Genomic DNA, 21165 nt, shown 5'->3' with positions numbered 1-21165 from the left:
ACAGGATGTGTGTGTACTATAAACATTATTACCGACAGTAATTTCTCTCTCTCAGTAGGACTACTTATGAGCAACTGATTGTAATAGTTAAATAAAAATTTGGGCGGTGACTGATGCATGCAACCATCTCTGCAAATGTGTGTAGCAGAGGAATAAATTCACCATGGAAGGTACATTTTCACAGTACAATATTTGTGTTCAAATCCTGTTAGCACAAAATTACTTTGAAACAGTTCCTTTAATCTTCCTTAATTAGACCACAGCAAAGGCTAACTGGGTTAAGGGTTTAGCAGATGGACCACTCTGCCGGGATAACAAGAACTCAAATGAGATTATTACTGCTTTTGCCAAGCAGCAATTTAGCGCATGGATAAAGGGATGCTTCGCTATATTAGAAGAAGCACTGCCTAGCTGGGGATTTCTAGCAATCTGCATCAACTCACAATCAGCATGTATAAATGTCACGAGGCAAAGATGTGTCTTAGGCAAAACCCTATCTACAGATTCAAAGAGAATAATATATTAGAGAATAATATATAAGAACATAAAAAAGAAGATGGCTGGACCAGGCCAATTGCCCACCTAGCTCCAGCATCCTGTTCTCACAGTGGCCAGCCAGATTCCTCTGGGATACCCACAAGCAGAACATGGGCTCCTGAGCACTGTCAACTCCCATAGTTTCCAGCATTTCTTTATTGAAAGGAATTCTAAACTGCCTGATAGGAGATAACGCCCTTACAAGGCAGTGTACAATTCTAAAATGAAATGAAATGAACCCACGTACACATTAAATTGATCCCAAGTATAGCAATTAATGAAACACAGAATTAAAATGGTTTTTGTTTTTTTTTAAAAAAAGAATAAGTGAAAATATATGGAAGGGAATCAAGCAAGGAGATCCACCCAATGGGGTGGAAGCCAGATACTCTGGGAAGTTTTGTTGATTTCTTTGTTTAGCACCAGCACCAATAACATTCTAGGACATGGCAAAACCCAAAGGCATTTTAAGGGTATGTTCACACAAACACTGTCTTATTATGTTTTTATATCTGTTGGAAGCCACTCAGAGTGGCTGGGGCAACCAAGTCAGATGGATGTGGTATAATAACAAACAAACAAAAAAACACATAATAGTTCCACACCCAGTGTGCTCCCACTGTTAGTATGCATTAACACAACATTACTGCCAATCCAGATCAGCCCTGTAGCTTCTCAAACCAGTTTCAATCCAATTAGAAAAATTAAGCTACATTTGCTTTATACTGCAGAATGGTTTGAACATTTGAGACAGCCATTGCACAGGTGACAGCTTCAGTGGTGGGTTGGGGGGGTGATGTTGCAGAGACAGGAAAACCAAAAAGCTCATGAGTATTGGGTGAGGAATTATCTCTTAGGTGAACAAAACCATGTAAACTGAGGCTTCAAACACAGCAGGGGAGGGGGAACGGCCTTGCCGTGTATTGAGCTGTCAATGTGAACATACCCCAAATGAAAAAATGAAAAGCAGTGGGGCTCACTCCTGTAAAAGTGTGCATAGGATTGCACCAACAAGCAGTTACAAAAAGAGTAAAAACAACAACCCACTACTGAACCTAATTGTGTTCTGCAAGTCATCTGTCTTTAGTTTTTCATTCTTTAATGCAGCAGTGCTGATCATAGTTGCATTTCTTAATTTGCACACACCACGTCTTTCCTTTCTCTTACCTTGTAGCTCTGCTTTTTTCCCAGACAAGATCTGGTAGAAGATATGGTAGTCTCTTTCACCTGGTTGTTGGAAAATAACCCGGGATTTCTCTAGCAGATCTGGTTGGGCAATGAAGAATTACATTGAGAAATAGGTTGAAACATGCAATCTGAATATATAGCTCAAGTAAGTATAGAAATTAGCATGTTGCTTACAGATTTCAATATCCGCTGAAGATAGCTTGCCTGTAGTTCCAAAATGGATTCTGATAAATTTACCCTAATTTGTACAAAAAAGAATATATCAATACACATAACCGCAACAGCCAACAGATAGAAAAGGAATATATAACGAATTAAAAATATGAACAAAAACCAAGGGCGGGCATCTATTTGGAGATGCTTTAGATATTGGTTGTCATGGTTTAAGGTTGGGGGGGGCTAAATGATGAGTGGATACATTCAAATGATTTTTAACATTCTTTTCAGGTAGGCAAGGTTTATCACCTCACATGTACGAAGTGAGATTAAGGGAGGGGACCCATGTAATCTGCTTGAAACAGATTGTGCAACCTTGGAATCAACCCAAGGAAGGCCACAGGGCCAGATGGGGTAGCTGGAAGGGTATTGAGAGACTGTGCAGATCAACTAGCAGGAGTTTTCACTGGGATTTTAAATCGATCCCTAGCCGAGGCTATTGTTCCATCCTGCCTAAAGTCCTCTACTATCATTCCAATAGCAAAAAAATCTAACCCGGAAGATCTGAATGACTTTCGTCCAGTAGCACTCACACCTATAATCATGAAGTGCTTTGAAAAGCTGGTACGAAATCATGTCATTGCCTGCCTACCAGAGGGACTGGACACATTCCAATTTGCTTATAAAATGAAAAGATCGACAGAGGACGCTGTGGCGATTGCCCTCCATGCCGTTCTTGCACATTTGGAGCAGCGGGGGGGGGGGGGGGTATGCCAGACTGCTTTTTTTAGATTTCAGCTCGGCATTTAATACCATTCTACCACAACGCCTGATGTCTAAACTGGAAGATCTGGGGCTTCCGTTATCACTTTGTGGGTGGATATTGGACTTTGGGCTCATCTCTGAAAGGGAGGGTGAAACGGACTATAGAGATGAGGTAGAGCGGCTGACAGAGTGGTGCAGAGCTAACAACTTGCTCATAAATACAAGGAAGACAAAGGAGCTTGTGGTGGACTTCAGGAGACAGAAGAGCAATGTCCAGCCACTTTTGATTGATGGGGTCTGTGTGGAGAGGGTAACAACGTTCAGATTTTTGGGCATTGAATTACAAGAGGATCTGTCCTGGAGTGTCAACACAAGGGGGCTTGTGAAGAAGGTGCAGCAGAGACTGTACTTTTTGAGAATTCTAAGGAAAAACCATCTTCTGCAGAAACTGCTGCTTGCCTTCTATCACTGTGCCATTGAAAGCGTGCTCACTTATGGCTTATGTGTGTGGTACGGAAGCTGTACTACCCAGGACAGGATGGGGTTGTGCAGAGTTGTTAAGGCAGCAGAGAGCATTGTTGGCTGCCCACTCTCCACCTTAGAGCAGATTTATGCCACAAGGTGCCATAGGAAGGCACTGGACATAGTAAAAGATCCATCGCATCCTGGTCACTGTCTCTTCGAGCTCCTGCCGTCGGGACGGAGATACAGGACGATGAAGACAAGAACGAGCCGTGTTAAGAACAGCTTCTTCTCCAGAGCGATCTCGGCCCTGAATGGGAAGCCTGGACTTTGAAAGTCATCTAATCTTCCTTGCTGTATTATACTGTTTTAATTAGTGTTTTTATAGTTGTTTTGATTTTGTGTGGAGTGCCCTACCTGGGTGGATGGAGCAGCCAAGTAATTTCATTGTCCCTGAGAGGGACAATTATTATTATTATTATTATATTATTATTATTATTATTATTATTCAGGTGTCTAAAGATTCTCATATCTCCTCTGTCTTTGTTAAGTACATGAACCGGGAAACTGCAGAGGCAGACTATGGTTTCAGTAGCTTTGCATTCCGCATACCATAATTATAACAACAAATTATAACCCTTCTGTTGACTTGTGACCAGCTTGCTTTGCATCCTTTGGGCATTTTTCCACATGACTTGTGTGCCTTACTTAACACAGTGTTACACAAGAGCACAGCGGTAACTGTGCTGTGCTGCAGTTGTTATCTGCATCCCACTCATCCATTCAGAAGATGTAACCACCTTCCATCTGCTGGACAGGAGGCTGCAGCACTCATTTCATTGATACGTCATTGCTGTACTTGATTAATTGGTCAAATTATCCCCTTGACAACCTTCTTGCATGGATATATGCACCTTTCTGCTTTCTGACATTTCCTGTGGTTTATGCATGCTGCTATGTCCATCCCTTCCTAGTTCCGATTAGCAAGCTCCGTTATTTTGCTGTGAAGTGCTCCAAAAATATCTGTATGGAGGATGTAACGGGTGCTTTATAAATATCAAGTGATTGTCCAAACAGAACTCAAGTCCGCTGGCTGACATTCAAAATATGTACAATGTGTTCAATAAACACCTGTTGTGAGAGGGAGAAGCAAGATCATGGCAGCAGCCTCCAGACAAAGCCAACCTGTGTTCAAAGCTTGTCCGCATAACTCCTGCCTCTCAAGTTTAGGAACTCTGCACAAAAGCAATGTCTTCAGTTGTATGGATTGTGTAGTTGGCTGGGTGAATGTTTGGTGAAGACAGGGATTGCTGCTTCAGTCCTGTTCCACCCACTACACGGCAGAGACTACTGCGAAGTGCTTAGTCAGAAGGGCAAAAGGTGGGACTGGAAGCAACATCTGTAGATGTTTCAATAAGTGCCTTTCCACGCTTACCATTTTATAGTGGAATAGCTAATTGGGGATTTAGATTTGGGAGCATATTGCTAGACAACATTGGTATCATTCAGCTAGTATCCCAGAATAATGGCCTCACAACCCCATATTTCTTGGAACGCAAACCACCACTCCCCCAACTTTTGTGAAGATCCAGAATGGATTCGCAATATTTTCAGTTGTGTGGCATGTGTGCAAGCAGCATCCCAGTTTCTGTGAGGAGGGTGGGTGGGTGGGTGGGGTTGGGAAGATGCCTGTTTCATGCCACTTCTGACGGGTGCAAGCTGTTGGTATGCAAGCTCAGTTCGGAGAAGAAATGTGGCAGAAAGAGATGAAGATAACTGAGGCAAGATACTGGCCATGACAGCAGCAGACCAAATTTCATCAGAGGAACTAGGCTTGCTATCGCCTCAGGCAGGCATGTAGTTCCTCTTCTAAACACCTATACTTCCACAAGGTCGGTATTCTGGAATTAGTTAATTAAATAGCCACGAAAGAGCTATCCCCCATGCTCATGCTCATAACCCTGACATTTACTGGCTGGCAGAACACAAGAGTTCATTAGGGGTGTGACTACAGTTACTGAACTTTTCTCAGCTCAGGCACAACCTGCCAATCACGTTGACAGGAAATCCCTACACTGCTCTCTAATAATAGCGAAGTGTGAGCAAAAGTGTCGATAACTAGCTACAAATTCACTCTTACAAATGTCAGATCAAACAACAACACTTTCACCATAAATGGTAGGTGTGAAAAGGCCCTAAGTATCAGCCGTACAGCTGTCTATGTTGAATGCTGAACATTTTTTATAAATACAGTATTACTAATGAAGGCAGACTGGTAAAGTACCATAGCAATAAGGCATACTTACAAAGCGTGAGGAGTTGTCATTTCTCAGAGTTTTGGCATTCCCGAAGGCTTCCAAGGCTGGGTTGGCTTGGATGATTTGATCTTCCAAAGTCCCCTTACAATGCAAAATATGGAAGTACATTTAGGGCACAACCCTGCACTCATAATTTGCCAAAAAAGGGCTTTAAGATTTGGTGGAAACTCCACGATTTTGGCAGAATGCCAAAAAAATGCACTTGTGGAAACTCCCAAATATCTATTTCATAAAATTTATGCACTGCTTGACTGAAGAAAGAAAGAAAGAAAGAAAGAAAGAAAGAAAGAAAGAAAGAAAGAAAGAAACCTAAACGTGATTTACAAAGATGCCAAATGTGTGGTCTCCTTGTATGCTAAGGGATGTGGGGAACTTTGGAAGTAATTTAGAAGGGGATATTTAAAAAGTCTTACAGGCTATCTTTCCACGCTTTACTTTGCTGTATATTTTGTGGTTTTAAATCTCTGCTGAGGCTCTCTCACCAGAGAGTACTTGCCCAAACCTGAATCTCAGGCATCCAGGGAATTCTCCTTTTATTTTACCTATAGTACTTTCCCTTAAAACGAAATACAAAATATTAAAAACCAACAGATTTGATGTGTAGTCTAATGCCTACTGGAAAAAATAAAGTCTCTTGCCAGCATACTTTATGCTGAAGACATGCAGCGAAGCTGAAGGAAAGGGAAAGAAGGGGCAAGTTTGTGTAAAAAGGGAAAACAACAACAATCATGTCACTGAATGAAACCTGTGCTAATATTCTCCAGTTGAAATCAGCAGAATGTAAGCACTTCTCACTTAGGCTGACTCCAGCTTCACAAAATGAAAGAAACACTAAGTATAAAAAGATGCAATAGGATTGGTCTAGAAAGCTAAAAATGTTTAGAATCATACAGTTAGATTGCTCAGAGCCAGTTTCTATGATTTTGAGTTGGCTTTGTAACAAAAATTAATTTCAGCTGAGTTCTTCTAGGTTTAGAAGCAGGGCAAGTGCAAATGAAGTTTTACATACACCTGTGAACAACATTCACGGCACGTCAGCAAAATCTGTGAAATACAAATTCAATTACAGGAAAGTCATCTACTTACCCCAGTCTTGGTTGCTGGTTGCTTTCAAAGAAAAATGAAAAGACAATTAAACAAACAGTTAGTCTAAGTGATTAGAAAATATCATTTAACATTGCTTATCAATCCCGCTCTATTTGTGATTTCAGAAACCTTTTTTATTCTGCAACTGCTTTTCTACAGAGACTTCTAGAGTAAATTTCCCAACACTTCTAAGCTGCTTGTCCTGAACCAAGAGGCATCCAGTCCTAGGATCATATGTGGATCTTCTGTATGGCTGCAAAACCAGTTTCTATATCCATACTCCCCATTCTTCCCCTTCCTTCACATTCTGAACCCAATTTTTTTTGCATATGCTTTGTTCCTACACCTATCAAGTTGTCCATTATTGCTGTCGGTATTAAACCATCAGTCCCTGCCATGTTTTAGATCCAACCACCCAGAGTCTGAAGTCCAGCCACTGACCCAACATACTAGATTTGCAGGGCTCTGTCCCTATCCATACTATACTACTCCTGATGCTTCACCGTGTGTCCAGATGACTCTGTTGCAAAGCACAGGAAAAAGAGGTGACAGATCAGAGATGGAGAATGCTTGTGCTAGTACAGCAGAACCAGGAATGGCTATAGCTGTTAATGGAGCATTACCAGTTACAGCACTGTTCCATCTCCAGGTCCCCAGGGTACATTTACCCCGCAGGCTTGAACTGGATTTACAATCATTCACTCTTCCCTGGGATCTGTCATCCTGGAAGAAGGACTAGAGATCTCTAATATAAAATTCTTAGTAACCTTCTGGAACAAAATGGACGTAAATGTACCTACCCACTAAAGCCTAATCCATCAACAGCATTGAAATAGAAGACTGAGCCTTACAACTCACAGATAAAGATACTATGCAAACTGTAATAATTAAACAGAATTAAAAGCAGCTCAAGTGGACCTTTGTCTTCTGAAACACTGAACCAGTTTCAATACCCCTACTCTCCATTCTGCCCCTTTCTTCACATTCAGATCCAAAAATAAATAAATGATGATATGATGATAAACAACAGCCAGACTCATTGGGCAAACTCCCATGAGCTCTGCTTCCCCCGAATCACTTTGAAATATTACAGCTTCTTCTCACATATCCCCATGCAATTAACAATCATGCTAACTGGTGCTTACAGGGCCTTGGAAACAGAATGTCTTCCACCTGTTGGGTAATAAATATTATTTGCGCAGAAGAAGAAAACAGTCATTTGAATATTTACATTCTTTTTTCCAGGTTCACCGATTGCTGCTACTGTGGCAAAATACTGAATGACACGTTTTGTGTTCACAGTCTTGCCGGCACCAGATTCTCCACTATGAAACAGAAGGAAGATGACATTATTAATCTCAAGCTTTTCACTTCAATCAGCCTTATACATTTGCATTTTTTTCCAAACTCTAAACTGTGCTACATTTGAATGAATCATGTCCAGCAACCTCACCTTTAAGGAATTCATTTTTGATCCATGTTTACAGGTAAGTCCACTGGCGCTGATTCAACACAGGCTTGTCGTGATGGATGATTCCCAGCAGGCAGGAGGCCAGATAGGCCTCCTCGCCTGCCAGGAAGTTTGAATCCATGCCTGCAGCCAAATTGGCCAATGGTGAGCAGGCTAAAGGGTGGGTGCTCAGCCAGGGAGCAAACCCAACTGGCAGCACTTGGGTCTGCTCCTTGAGTATAAAAGGAGGCCAGTTGTGACCTTATTTGACCCAAATACACTGTGTTATGTCTGATTTTGTTCTCTAAGTTGGGATGCTGAGAACCGTGGCGTCTGGGCACACAAGAGGATAGGAGTATGGAAAGGATAGCGCTATCAGGGCAGTATCCCACTAACTCATTCCATCAGTGCAATAATTTACATTTGGAACTTTCTCCCCCTCTCATTCACTTCCTAAATCTCTTATTGGGCTTTCTCCCAGCCTTCTGGAGCAGATTTGAGGAGGGCAAGGGGGGCAGAAAGAGGGGAAATAGAATTATCCGAGGGCAAATCCTTGGGCTAAGGGAACAAGTTATTCAGCATTACATTAGATACAAGCCTTAGTCTTATTGATGGCCATGTGAAACACCACTGAATAGAAGATGGTGGAGGCAACTGTGGGCTAGTGAAACTCTCCTTGTGAGTCTTCTCAAAGCCACCTGGTTGGCCACTGTGGGAAACTGGGCCGAGACTTAGTACGTCTTTGGTCTAATAAAACACAGCTCTTCTTCTGGAACAAAGGTACCAACAAAATATACACTGACTAAAACCTGAGTATCAGGACCTGAGTTGTGACGCAACAGAGCTGTGTTTCTTAGAAACAGACTCAAGGCACCTCAGGTAAATCCAGTCAGGAACAGCAATATTTAAGCACAGTAGCCAGGGAGCCCTGGTTAATTCTTGCTACCCAGGCCCACACTGCCTTTCTGCTCACACTCACCCCTACCAGGCATTCCCTTTTTAAGTGCTTACTCTTGGCCTAATAACTAACTTTATACCCAGAACCCAAGGGTGAAATTTACTTCTCTTAATGCCCATGCTGAAAAACCTTGCAAACAAGTTAGCAAAGGTGAATATGTGCTTTGAAATAAAATGTCTTCAGTTTTGTGTGCTCTCGTAAGCATACTAGAAACCAATTGCTTTTGCTGATGTTTGAATTTGCTGATGTGAGGCATCTGAAAAGATTGGGGTGGCTATGTGTCCTATTTTATATAGAACAGTCCTCTTCTGAAGGAGTCCTCTGTGTGAAAGACTGTCTGATCAGATTTGAAGAGAAGAAGGGAGAACTGGGCCTTGAAGTAACTATAAATAGTTACTGAATAGGCACATAGATCAATTGGTCACAATCTTTCCCACTGTGGTGGGATATATTGAATTTTTATTTATATTATAGCAATTATTTCTCGATTTGTATCTATACTATAATTAGCATATAGGAATGTTAAGCGAATCTGTGTCCTCTTTTGCCCTTCTTTTCGAAGATGCATTTTTCCTTTTTTGGCATTGCATAAATAACCTCCCTAGAAAAAGATCCACTTACGTGATCAGCATTGACTGGTTCTCTCGATCTGTGCAGAAGGGAAAAAAAGAACCTGTAATTGCACTTGCTACGTAGTCACCAGGGAATAATTTCTTATACAAACAGAAATAAACAAGAAGAAACCCATTCAAGCAAACTTCCCTCAACATGAGAAATATCTTGTTTAGTATATTTTGAGTGCTTTGGCAAAATGCATTGGCCTGCAAACCAATTCATTTTGGGTTCTCTCCATTATTTAGTGCCATATCCCTGCTGTGAAGGTAGCTGCAAAAGCCATTGCCTGACTCCATCACAAGCAGAGAAAGACAATTTAACCAGATCAGTTTCTTGGTAGAAATTCCAAGAGCAAGGTATGCTGTTGAAATTCATTGGGCTCTTCAAAGGAAGTAGGACTGAAGAGAGCAAAGAGAAACAAAGGAGGGATGGGTTTTTGACAGGTTGGGGTTAATTAGCATATCAAAGGCTCTGTAACATGGAAAACACATTCAGCTAAAGACATTCAGATTAGAGGGTTTCTAAACCTGTTGTGTTAGATGCTTCCCTTCAACCTGTTCTATTCGTGTTACATGGAAGAAACCTAGTGAAGTTTCAAGTTTTGCATTTAAACCAAAAGGTTTGGTTGCCCCGCAACAATTTCGAGAGCATGGGGCTTCTGTTTGCTTTCTAATGAAAGGGCATGTTTTGTGAATTAAAAGGAAATCAGCATTGGCAGTCCAATTGGTCAGGGCAAGGATGGAGAACTTGTGGCCCTCCAGCTGCTGCTAGACTACAAATCCCATATTCCTTGACAACTGGCTGCGCTGGCTGGGGTTGATAGAAGTTGCAGTCCAATTTCTAAAGGGCCACAGGTTCCCCTTCTTTGGCATAGAGATTGTCTCAAAGTACCAGCTGTGTAACATGTCGGCTTAGCAATCTTTTTTGTTTGCAAGTGATTTGAGAGAGGAGAGAACCTAGAGGAATTTATGTTATATTGGGTAAGCATGTGCTTTATTTGCAAATGACCATCAATGGAATTTGAAGTACTTGCCTCCCCTACCAACCCCGCCCAGAATGATCATTCCATACAAGAGTAGCAAACAAGACCCATATAGCTGCGGTATTGCACTGACCTGATAGGGGTAAGGGAAAAGTTCTTAGTTCAGGGGATCTAGACAAACTAGCTCTGTAACAATAGTGCATGCCTCTTAAGGGCAGGCACCTCGCATTTAAAGATGCTATAATTATAAGGACCTAGAAAGCCAAACACATTACTGTGCCAAGCATAATTACAGATTTTGCTTTGCTTTTTATGCTTCAACTATTATTATAACCCAGCCAGCTCCAACAAAAAGCACAAGACGGGAAAATGTCTCATACTTTGATATATTATTTTAATGTTATCAATGGCAGTATACCTATTGTGCTCTGAGCAGAGTCACATTTGAAACAGATGAGCACAAACCCCAAGCTCCCTTGGTAATGTTCCAGAATGTCGATGGCTGCACAAATATTAGTGCTCCAGATAATCAGGCATGCATCACCACTGCCCTCTGATGGAAGAAATCTGCTGCTCGGACATGAATTTGCAGTGTGCTCCAGTTCTGGTGGCATGATGTTATATCACTGCTCCAGTGCTTGAGGGAGGCTAGAGTCAGTGGCCTTTAACATTTGGCTGTAGTGCAGCCAAAACCAGGCAATTTTAGCACACATTGATTTCAACAGGAGAGCTAAGCGCACGCTCCTTCTCTTAAACAGCTGCTCCAGTTATTGAGATCACTATTTCTGCCTTGTGGTTTCTGTTCAAAGAAGGCTCATTTGTTACAGCACATTCCTTTCTTTCAGCCAAAGGGAAGCAGGACTGTAAAAAAGGAAAGAAAAGAAAGTGCCCTGACCTACTGGCTGATTATTTCTCTGTGTAAACAGGGAGCAGGCAGGGGTAGGAGCAACAGAAAGGTGCACATAGAGATTGAAGCAAACCAAGGTTTGCCATTCACTTTACTGTCAGAAAGAGTTATGGGGCTACTGAGTACACAGATTCACCCTCTGACAATGATGTCCATGGAGAAATTCTTGTTTATGGGTGGTCCGTGTGAGCACAGGAACACAGGCGAGGTGACCTGGATCATTGTGTTGTAAGATTGGAGGTTTTGAAAAGAGAGTGTTAGAGACTAGAGAGCAAGAATGACTGCTGAAGCGCCTTTAAGACACAGTTGCAAAACCTTTTTTTAGGCAGATTGCCAACTGATTGCTCTTGATAGATGGATCTCCCTTAAGTCATCTGAAGTGGGTGGGTTCTTTCCCTATCTAGCTAAGGATGGTGTATGCTAGGTCTGTGTGTGCCTGGGAAGTGAACAAAAGGGATAAAGTCTAGTTTCTGAGAGACAGGCACAGAGAGCTGAGTTTTTAGGAGCACAGTAAGCAAACTGTGTCAGGGAAGTTGGAGATCTGAGACATGACAATGAATTTGGCTTTCTGTTGGAATATTAAATCTAGATCTGCACCTGTAAATAAATTCAAATGCTTAAAAACTGTCATAACCTTTCATTGATCTTCTTCCAAATAAATTAACTCAGAGTGAGCGCTGCACATCCCTGGAGTTTCTCACTGCTCAGAGACGGGAAAACTATGTAATGATGGTTTTAGTGTCTTATAAAACCTAAGCATTACTGGGGGGAAATAAAAAAATCCTCTCAACAATTTCTCTTTCTTTCTTGTAAACCAGGAGCAGGGAACCTGTGGCCCTTCTGGCATTGTTAGGCTACAAGTCACTTCAAGGATATACAGTTCCGACAGTCAGGAGTTCAGTAGATATTATCCCTAATCTGAGTGGCACTGAAGATCACAGATCTTACCATTTCCAGGATCTTAGGTCATAATATAGTGCCTAAATGTCCTTCCTAGAAGCTTCTCTTGTCAGCATTTGGAAAACATTTGAAAGCAAGATTTAGTTGTAGGACAAACAAATAAGGGCCATGTGGGCAAATGACGCTACTTACTACGCAGCATATCATGGTAAGCATTATCAGCTATGGAGAAGATGTGAGGAGGAGACTCTGAACGTCTCTTGCCCTTGTAAGCTGAAACAACTTCTGTCTTGTAGACAGGAAGCCATTTGTAAGGGTTTATTGTCACACAGAAGAGACCCGAATAAGTCTGGAAAGGAAAACAGAAGAAATCACTAAGAACCTTGGTAAAGAACATGAAGATTTTGTGCTGTGTCCTCATGCCAACAGTGCAGTTGTTCTAATCCAGTTCATTTGTAGGGTTTGTCGTTGTTGTTTTTAACAAAAGATGGCTTAACAGAACCAGACTGCACTGGCATGGAAATTGAGAAAGAAATTTACTCATATATTAATACTAAACACACAAAATGAAAGTGAATCCCATCGATAGCAGAATGTTTTTTATCAAAGTTGTCTGTTTCATTTTGGAGCAACGGATATGTTGGCCACAGCTGAAGATTTCCTCGTACTCCCAGCCTCCAACAATTCACCTGAAAATGCAAACCTCTGTAAATATAAATGATAACATTTTGAAGGGAAAGCAACATTAGTTGATTGGGACTTGTATAATGGTAAAAAGATGGGGAACATGTGGCCCTCCAGATGTTGTTGGACTACAACTCCCATCATTCCTAGCTATTGATTATGCTGACTAGAGTTGATGGAGTTGGAGTCCAACAACATCTGAAGAGCTACGGGCTCCCATAGATGGTCCATAGTCACTTGATGCAGCAACCTTTCTAAAACTAAATGGGATGGAAAGCCACCTGAGAATCATATCCATGCCACCTGGAATTCTACTGAAGAAAGGTGTGATATATATGAAGTATCCCCAGACTTTGATGATGTGTAGACTGAAGCCCACTAAGAAAATCTCACGAATAAAAAACCTCATTTCATTAGTACAACTCAATTAGAAATTAGTTTAACCTTGGAAATGAGGAACATGGTCAGTAACAATGAATTTCATTGTAAACTAGTATGCATTGGAACATGATTTTCCAAAACCAAACACTTCATCTACTACAATAAAATTCTGCACAAGGCATTTAGAAAGGTACGCAATCTTCACGGCTAATAATATTTGTTGAGAAAGGCTTTCAACTCCTGTTGCAATCAGAACTGGGCACACGCCATGCTATAAACATCCAGATTCTGCAGCAATTATCCAAACTTTGCACTTTAAAAGGAAACTACTGCATCTTGATAATATTATGCAGCATGTGTCTTTGCTTAATATGCCTAGTTTATTCTGCTTCTGCTGGTGTGTAAAGCATGAAAAGCTATTGTCCAACCAGAGTGAAACCAAGAGGTAAAGGCTGGCTAAGCCACAGAGAAAAAGTAAACAAATGCCTGGTGTACCCAATTTATAGGGGTGCCCTCATTTATTCAAATATCTTAGAAAGAGAGCTGCTCCCTGCATATTTAGAGACAGGGTACACAGAGGCACGTTGTCTACTGTTTGACACCACCTGTATTTCAGGAGACAGAATTAGGAACATTCTGACCTCTATCAGCTGCCCAAGGCACAGACGCAGTCATAAAATGGGTGAATTAAGGATGTGACAGACATTAAAAAATGAAAAAGTAGCCCTCTAGTCAACCTTTGATCATTTAATGTGCTACAGCATCTGATAAGACACAGTGACAAAAATTTAATTCACTTACGGTGATTTAAAAAAAACACTTTAGCTTGCTAGAGGCAAGGTTACATGTTAGTACAGTGGTACCTCTGGTTAAGAACTTAATTCGTCTGGAGGTCCGTTCTTAACCTGAAACCGTTCTTAACTTGAGGTACCACTTTAGCTAATGGGGCGTCCCACAGCTGCTGCGCCGCCACTGCGCGATTTCTGTTCTCATCCTAAAGCAAAGTTCTTAAGCCGAGGTACTATTTCTGGGTTAGCGGAGTCTGTAACCTGAAGCGTCTGTAACCCGAGGTACCACTGTACTGAGCATTACAAACATGGGAAGCACCAGAGGGGATACAGGGGGTTAGCACTCCAAACAAGGTGAATAGTCATCCTCCACCCCTACCTTGGATGGCCATTGCAAATAACATATACTGCTACTGTAATTTTAATTCAGACAACAGCTCGCCCACCTAGAAATATACTTTGCTTCTTCTATGCCCCCCTTTTTTCTGGTGACACCACAACATTTGAGACAGGGATGCTAAAGAAATCACACGGGGGCAGTCTCATTCCTGCCTTCTTCCTAGTAGGCAAAACCACATGAGAAAGGCAATGGTTCTGAATACCAGTTGCTGGAATTTTCTGGACACCAGTTTCTGGAAGCTGCAGGAAGGGAGAATGCTATTGTGCTCAAGTCCTGCTGCTTGCAGGTTTCCCATAAGTACCTGATTGGCCACTATGAGAAAAGGATGCTGGACTTGATAGACCACTGGCCTGATCCAATAGGCTAGTCTTATGTTCTTAGGGGGGTTTACATAATAGCAACCATTCCGTAATATGCATTCTGAGTAGTTGTAAAGGCTCGAATGACAGATAATCCATGTTCAAAAAGTTGCCGGAGAGCTCATACAAAATTACATTTTTATGACACAATCTACCACTCATTTTAACCACATACTTGACACTATGTGCAGCAATAAGCTCCTTACCCCTTGACAGGGGTATAGAGAGCTAACCTACTTTTGGAGGAGAGAACTGAACCCAAGGGGATTTTGGTTGTCTGCCTGTCAACGGTTATTCTGGAAACTTCTGACCAGCAGCGTGCACCAGAAACTCAGTTTCAAAGGAAGATCACAGAAGTGAATATACAAGGGAGCAGAGAGTATACAGAGGAGAGTCCCTCATGCATAATAAGCCAGGAGCAGGAACCACAAAGGGGTCAAAGGTCAGAATGTCCATCTGGCAGTATTGATTCTTATCCTGCACAATGGATACGCAATTCAACATGCAGTTTTAAATGAAAATCAATGAATGACTCATACATAGATCATCCAGTTACTGTAGCGTCTGTTCAAATTATGCAGCACAGATGCCTCGTTGAGGTGGGTCAGCATAGCCATATCTTCAATCATGTCAAACTTGGGAGGGTTCATCTGTTGAACATCATCTTCCTTCAAAGTGACTGTCTGCAAGAAAAGGGAACATTGTAACCACAGCCTTTCCAAACTTCCTGTACTACAGAGCGATCTGACAACACTTTTTTAAAATTAAAAGATGGTTTAAGGATTACTTTCAAGAACAGGCTGCCCACAAATGGAAACTCAACTTTGAAGGCTTCTGTGCAACCCTAAATATCTGGTCTCTTGGGAGACTGATCGAAAGGGAAAAAAGAAAATGCATCTCTTATCCATTTCAGTTTGTTGGATACTGCCACCCACTGTTGTAAGCAGTAGAATACATGATTTTAAGAAAGCAATAATGATGATGGCCATCTGAAGTTAAAAAAGCAAGATGGAGAAAGTGGTCAAACACTGAGAACTGGTTATAAGCTAAATGCTATCCCAATTTGCCTATGAAGGATGTAGCAAGGCATTAACCTGAAGCTGTTGTGATTTTAAAACAAAACAGGAACCAATGAAGACATAACAGTTACTAAGTATTATAGTTTGTAGATAAATTACTTGCAGAAGGGTAGCAATATTAGACCATGGCAGCAAAAACAAGGAAGACCCTTGTGGCATCATAAAGAATAACAAATTTATTATGACAAAAGAGTGTTGTGGGTGATGGCCCATTTAATCAAGTACATTAAGTGTTATCCTGGGTTGTAGATAGATATACAAGTGGCGGTGGGATAGCAGTGACTGTAAACAGTGAGGTCAGAAAAAAAATTAAATGCAGAAAGTACAGACCATGACAATTACATGAATAATTTTCATTATTCACAAAGGACAGTTGTTGATATCAGAGACATCCTAGTATTGGTAAGTCAATTAACTCACACAGATCTGATTCACGTGTAATGCCAAGTCAATCCATGGCTTCGTACAAGCCATGACCAAATGTGCAGGAGCAAACATCATAATCCCAGATAGAAGGTCATGATCAAAGCAGTAGCCCAGAAACCCACATGTTTGCTCACTCATGCTAAGCCATGGTTTGGCTTAGTGTCATGTGTGAGCGGGACCATGGTGTGGGGTAGAAATTTAATAAATAAAAAAACCTATGTCCCAATTCAGTCTACAGGTCATAGCAATGATGCGTTTGGTCAACCTTAATTCAGTGCATCTGTTTCATGTATACCTGAAGAAGCGTCTCACCCCCATTGTTCAGCCCGGACACTGAGGTTACAGGAAACCAGGCAGAGGGTCTTCTGGGTAGTGGCGCTCGCCCTGTGGAATGCCCTCCCTTCAGATGTCAAGGAAATAAACAACTATATGACTTTTAGAAGACATCTGCAGGCAACCCTGTATTGGGAAAATTTTAGTGTTTGATGTTTTATCGTGTTTTTAATATTCTGTTGGGAGCCACCCAGAGTGACTAGGGTGTAAAATAATAATAATAATAATAATAATAATAATAATAATAATAATAATAATAATATTTTGCAAACTCATGACTAAACCTCTCTCAGGTTTTATTCATTTGTTTGTGTCAACAGTGATTTTAAAAGACTTTCTTGCTTAATCCTTTGGGTTGATGCATACAATATAAAAACAAATTAAATATACTTGTTCATGTATTCCATAGGAATCACAGAGAGATGTTTGTGGCTTCCATATGTGCCACATATTCTCAGTCACCCCAACTGCCATGGGTAGAAGCTTAAACAAAAATGCTTTCATATAAATACAGGGGGCTCCTCATACGCTACCCACATGCAGGTACCAATAAATGACATATCTGTAGGGTCGTCCCCCCCCCCAAGACTGTGAGTTTCATAAGCTCATGTGCACCTATAGGCAATTGCTTATAGGCTCCTGGATGTATGAAGATAACATACACACAAAGAGCTAGGGGGCTTAGAGAAAAATATCCCATTGTGAACTTTTTTGCCTAAGCTTCCTAGCTATACTGGAAGGGGGGGGGAGAGAGGATTTTCATCGTGAACATGGCTGGGGGAAGAGAGATAAGCCTCTCTTTCCCTTGTGCTGTGGTCTGGATAACTATCAGGCTCCTCCTCACACAGCAAAAATGAATTAAACAAAATCTGGAGGTGTAGCTGCATATATATGCTATATATATATGCTTAACATGCATTTTGGCCCTTGGTTTTAGAAGCACAGTGAGATCATACATAGTGAAGCAGCAAGGAAATCTCCAGCCCTCTATACGGTTCTCTCTTGTGTGATCCTCCGGCCCTTCCTCGGATTGTTGCTTCTTTCTCTTTAACTGATTCTGGCCTAAGTTTGTACGCAGCAAAAACTGTTTCTCTGTCCTCATTATGTCTAGAATGCTTTATTCTTGTGACTAATCAAACAGGGAGGGGGGCTCTTTACCTTCCCGTCCGCAGTCTCAACAGTGACTTTGCCACCGCCAGTCTCTTTTATCTCAGCTTCAAGATAAGCTTTCTTCTCATCTGGAATCCAGCATTTCTTCTTCCCTAGCATAGAAAAACGAGTCCTTCATTGTTATGCAAAAATATTTGATACTCAACATTGCAAAATAAATTACAAATTGTATATAATAGAATATTAATTAATAGAATAGAATTGTGTTGGTTTTGTATGTGTTCAGATTCACAAACTCAAGTAATCCTTGCAACAGCCCTGAAAGGTAAGATGGCGCTTTGACCCTCCTTCACATTGGGAAGGTGTTGAAGCGGACAGTGGCCTTGAACAAGACCAGGCATAGGGAAACTCGGCCCTCCAGATGTTTTGGGACTACAACTCCCATGATCCCTAGCTAATAGGACCAGTGGTCAGGGATGATGGGAATTGTAGTTCCAAAACATCTGGAGGACCGAGTTTGCCTATGGCTGCACAAGACCATCATTTGTGTTAGCAGCTCAAGTGAGATTTTAACTAGAGATGTTCCAGCTCATAGTTCATTTTCCTGAATACTATATTTCACTTGCATTGGTTCTCCCAGACTTAAGATGAATAACCTGTGCCTACTGCACACAGCAAATGCTATGGCACCATTTCTGCACTACAAAAAACAACAACAACAACAACAACCCAACCCAAATGTGCTTTTGGTTAACCTCAGCAAAATGCAAGGAAGTGTGCAATTCACAGGTTACAATTTGATTGTTTGGAATTTGAGTAATTTACAAGTATGTTCTACTCCCCATTGCTCCACCCTCTTACACTAGCTTACTTTTTACTTGAAACGCTTTTGGAGCATTCGCTTTTATGAATTGCTCAAATCAAAGAAGCCAACAAACTCAAGCTGAAAATTCAAGAATCAGGGATGCAATAATTGACACATTTGCACATCATCACAATGTACTAGTGCCAAATCTATCATACCACAGGGTAGAGTATACTTCATGGATGCACTTATACTATTGATCTTACAGTATGCAGTGCAAGTCATAAGAGCTGCAAATGACCTCAGCCATTTCTTATCACCCTAAAGGCGTGGCATCACGCTCTGAACTCTGTTGCTTTTAAGGTTTTTTTCTGGTTCCAGCTAGTTGATGCTTATAGAACAATGCCTGGAAGCTGTGTGTTCTTTGCTTTGATGTCTAAAAGCACACACTGAAACCAGGCAGACCATATGTCACCCACATGCAATAGACGTACTTACCTTCTTAAAATACCATTAAAAACAATACATGTTCTCCGAACTCGCTAAGAGCTGCTGTGCTATTTCCAGACAATGTTACTTTATACTTTGAGATGGTGAACATCAAAGTTCTGCAACCCTTCTTGCAAGATCTTGACATCAGAATAATCACAACATCAATGGGGAAAAGGGGGCCTTGTCAAGTAAAATGGAAAGGCTACCTATTATGTATTCAAATTGCAGTGCAGTTCAAGAATTAAGCTACAGATGGAACATGCAGCTGGTCAGAACAGCAGAATAAATGCACATTTTTTAAAAGTGCAGAAGTATAAGGGGCACCAGTCTAAACAGACTGCTATGAAGACACTGGTCCTTTACAATAGAACTTCCAATCATAAGCTATAGAAGTATGCTTCATTCAGCCTTCCTGGTCGATGGCAGAAGCAACAACTAACACCTTACCTTCAAAAGCCACAGTCTGCAACACCATCAACTCCTTGTCACTTTTCCGGAGGAAGGGAGCAGCTTCCCCGAATTCCGACATGTCCATCATCTTGGCGAGCAAGCTGAAAGTTGTACTCCCCAAAAGAAAAACAACGCAATCTAGCCTGTAACAACAACAAAATTACTATCTATCTATCTATCTATCTATCTATCTATCTATCTATCTATCTAATATCCAAAGCAGAGCGATATATAGCACTTCCACGTGGCAGCTGTTTCCAAGGAAAGCTGAACTATGCATGTATTTATTTTTCAAATGTGTGTCTTGTCAATCTGTTCTGCAGAGCTAAAAGCTGCCTGCAATGTGGTATTTGAGAGATAAGTTGTAGCTGTTCAGGGTTACAGAAAATTAATCCCACACATGTTCGGAGTTGGTTTGTTGCGTGGCCAGGCAATGCTGCTCACCACCCTCTTATCCACTGCAACAATTAAAACAAGGACTCAGAGAAGAATCATGGGTTCAAATTAGACCACAATTTTATTGAGTAAGGATGCAAGTCTGGCATGGCATTGAGCATCTCAGCCTGCCTGCTGGTCAGTTACCGGGGGAGTGGGTCAAACCTGCTAAAAGATGACCTATGACATACATAAAATGGATACCATCTGACAGTTTTGCCATGCTAGGGAGTGCTATGGCCCTTAACTGCCACCTGGGTGTATGGACAGAAGCTCCTCACCCTGGATTCATTTAATAGAATACCTCACTGCCACAGAAGGGACTAAGGATCAAACCCTATGCCATAACCACCCAAGTTGTGATGATTGCAAACAAACCAGACAGGCCCAATTAGCCTGAGGATGAAATTCCTCCCTGGCCCCAAATACAGAGACTAAAGCAATCCATAGCAAGGTCAATCAAACACCAGTACAAAGAAAGAAGCCAAGGGACAAGGGAAGGAGGGAGGGAAATCTGAAAGGCAACTGCGGTGCCAGGCAAGGAGGTGGAACACTTTAAATGGCCAGGGAGCAGACCTGAGTAAATACTTTCTCTGGTGTCCCAGTCAGGTCTGCCCACGCACCCACCTGTGATTGGTCAGTTGGCAGGCAGGCCAGTTTTAATTTCCTCAGCTGACGGGAGAGGCAGCGACATCTCCCATTGGCTGTGGGAGCCTGGCACATGGAAGCCAGAAGGTGGCAGCAGGGTTCTGCCAAGCTGCAAATGCTGCCCAACCTTCAGGTGAATGAGTGGAGATTTGTGACTTCAGGGCTGAAATCTGACCTGGAGAACAGGTTGTTTCTTGGATCTGATTAAAATTTGCTAGAAATAAAGTGTATGTGTGCGTAAAGATACAAAGACTCAGATACAAAGGGTCTGAAGGCCCTTTCCTTAGCCACGAATGCAGGAAATCTCTGTGATCATTCACTGGTGAAGGAATTTTAATTTAAAATATTTCTATTCCTTTCTCTGTTTTTTGCTGCACTCCTATGCATATTTATTGTATTTACTTATTGTAATTAATCTTCACTGAAAGCTTTAATTCATTTATATTCAAGA

General features: G+C 41.5%; 1 protein-coding gene across 1 annotated transcript in view; it reads right to left on the bottom strand.

Annotated features, from left to right (window-relative positions):
* MYH15 (myosin heavy chain 15) overlaps positions 1–19774 on the bottom strand; it is an 83364-nt gene extending 63590 nt beyond the window's left edge. Inside the window, exons 1-10 of the mRNA XM_081908322.1 lie at positions 19629–19774; positions 17933–18036; positions 15476–15619; positions 12517–12673; positions 9542–9569; positions 7744–7837; positions 6513–6533; positions 5415–5507; positions 1900–1963; positions 1705–1803 (exon numbers count right to left, since the gene is read on the bottom strand). Coding sequence (XP_081764448.1) covers positions 1705–1803; positions 1900–1963; positions 5415–5507; positions 6513–6533; positions 7744–7837; positions 9542–9569; positions 12517–12673; positions 15476–15619; positions 17933–18036; positions 19629–19719 — 895 coding nt within the window. The 5' untranslated portion in view covers positions 19720–19774. The remainder of the gene's footprint in view (positions 1–1704; positions 1804–1899; positions 1964–5414; positions 5508–6512; positions 6534–7743; positions 7838–9541; positions 9570–12516; positions 12674–15475; positions 15620–17932; positions 18037–19628) is intronic.
* Positions 19775–21165: the final 1391 nt, after the last annotated feature.

The sequence above is a fragment of the Podarcis melisellensis genome, assembly GCF_964234715.1.
Source record: "Podarcis melisellensis genome assembly, chromosome: 4".
Taxonomy (NCBI): Eukaryota; Metazoa; Chordata; class Lepidosauria; order Squamata; family Lacertidae; genus Podarcis; species Podarcis melisellensis.
This window is presented reverse-complemented; position numbering and strand designations above follow the sequence as displayed.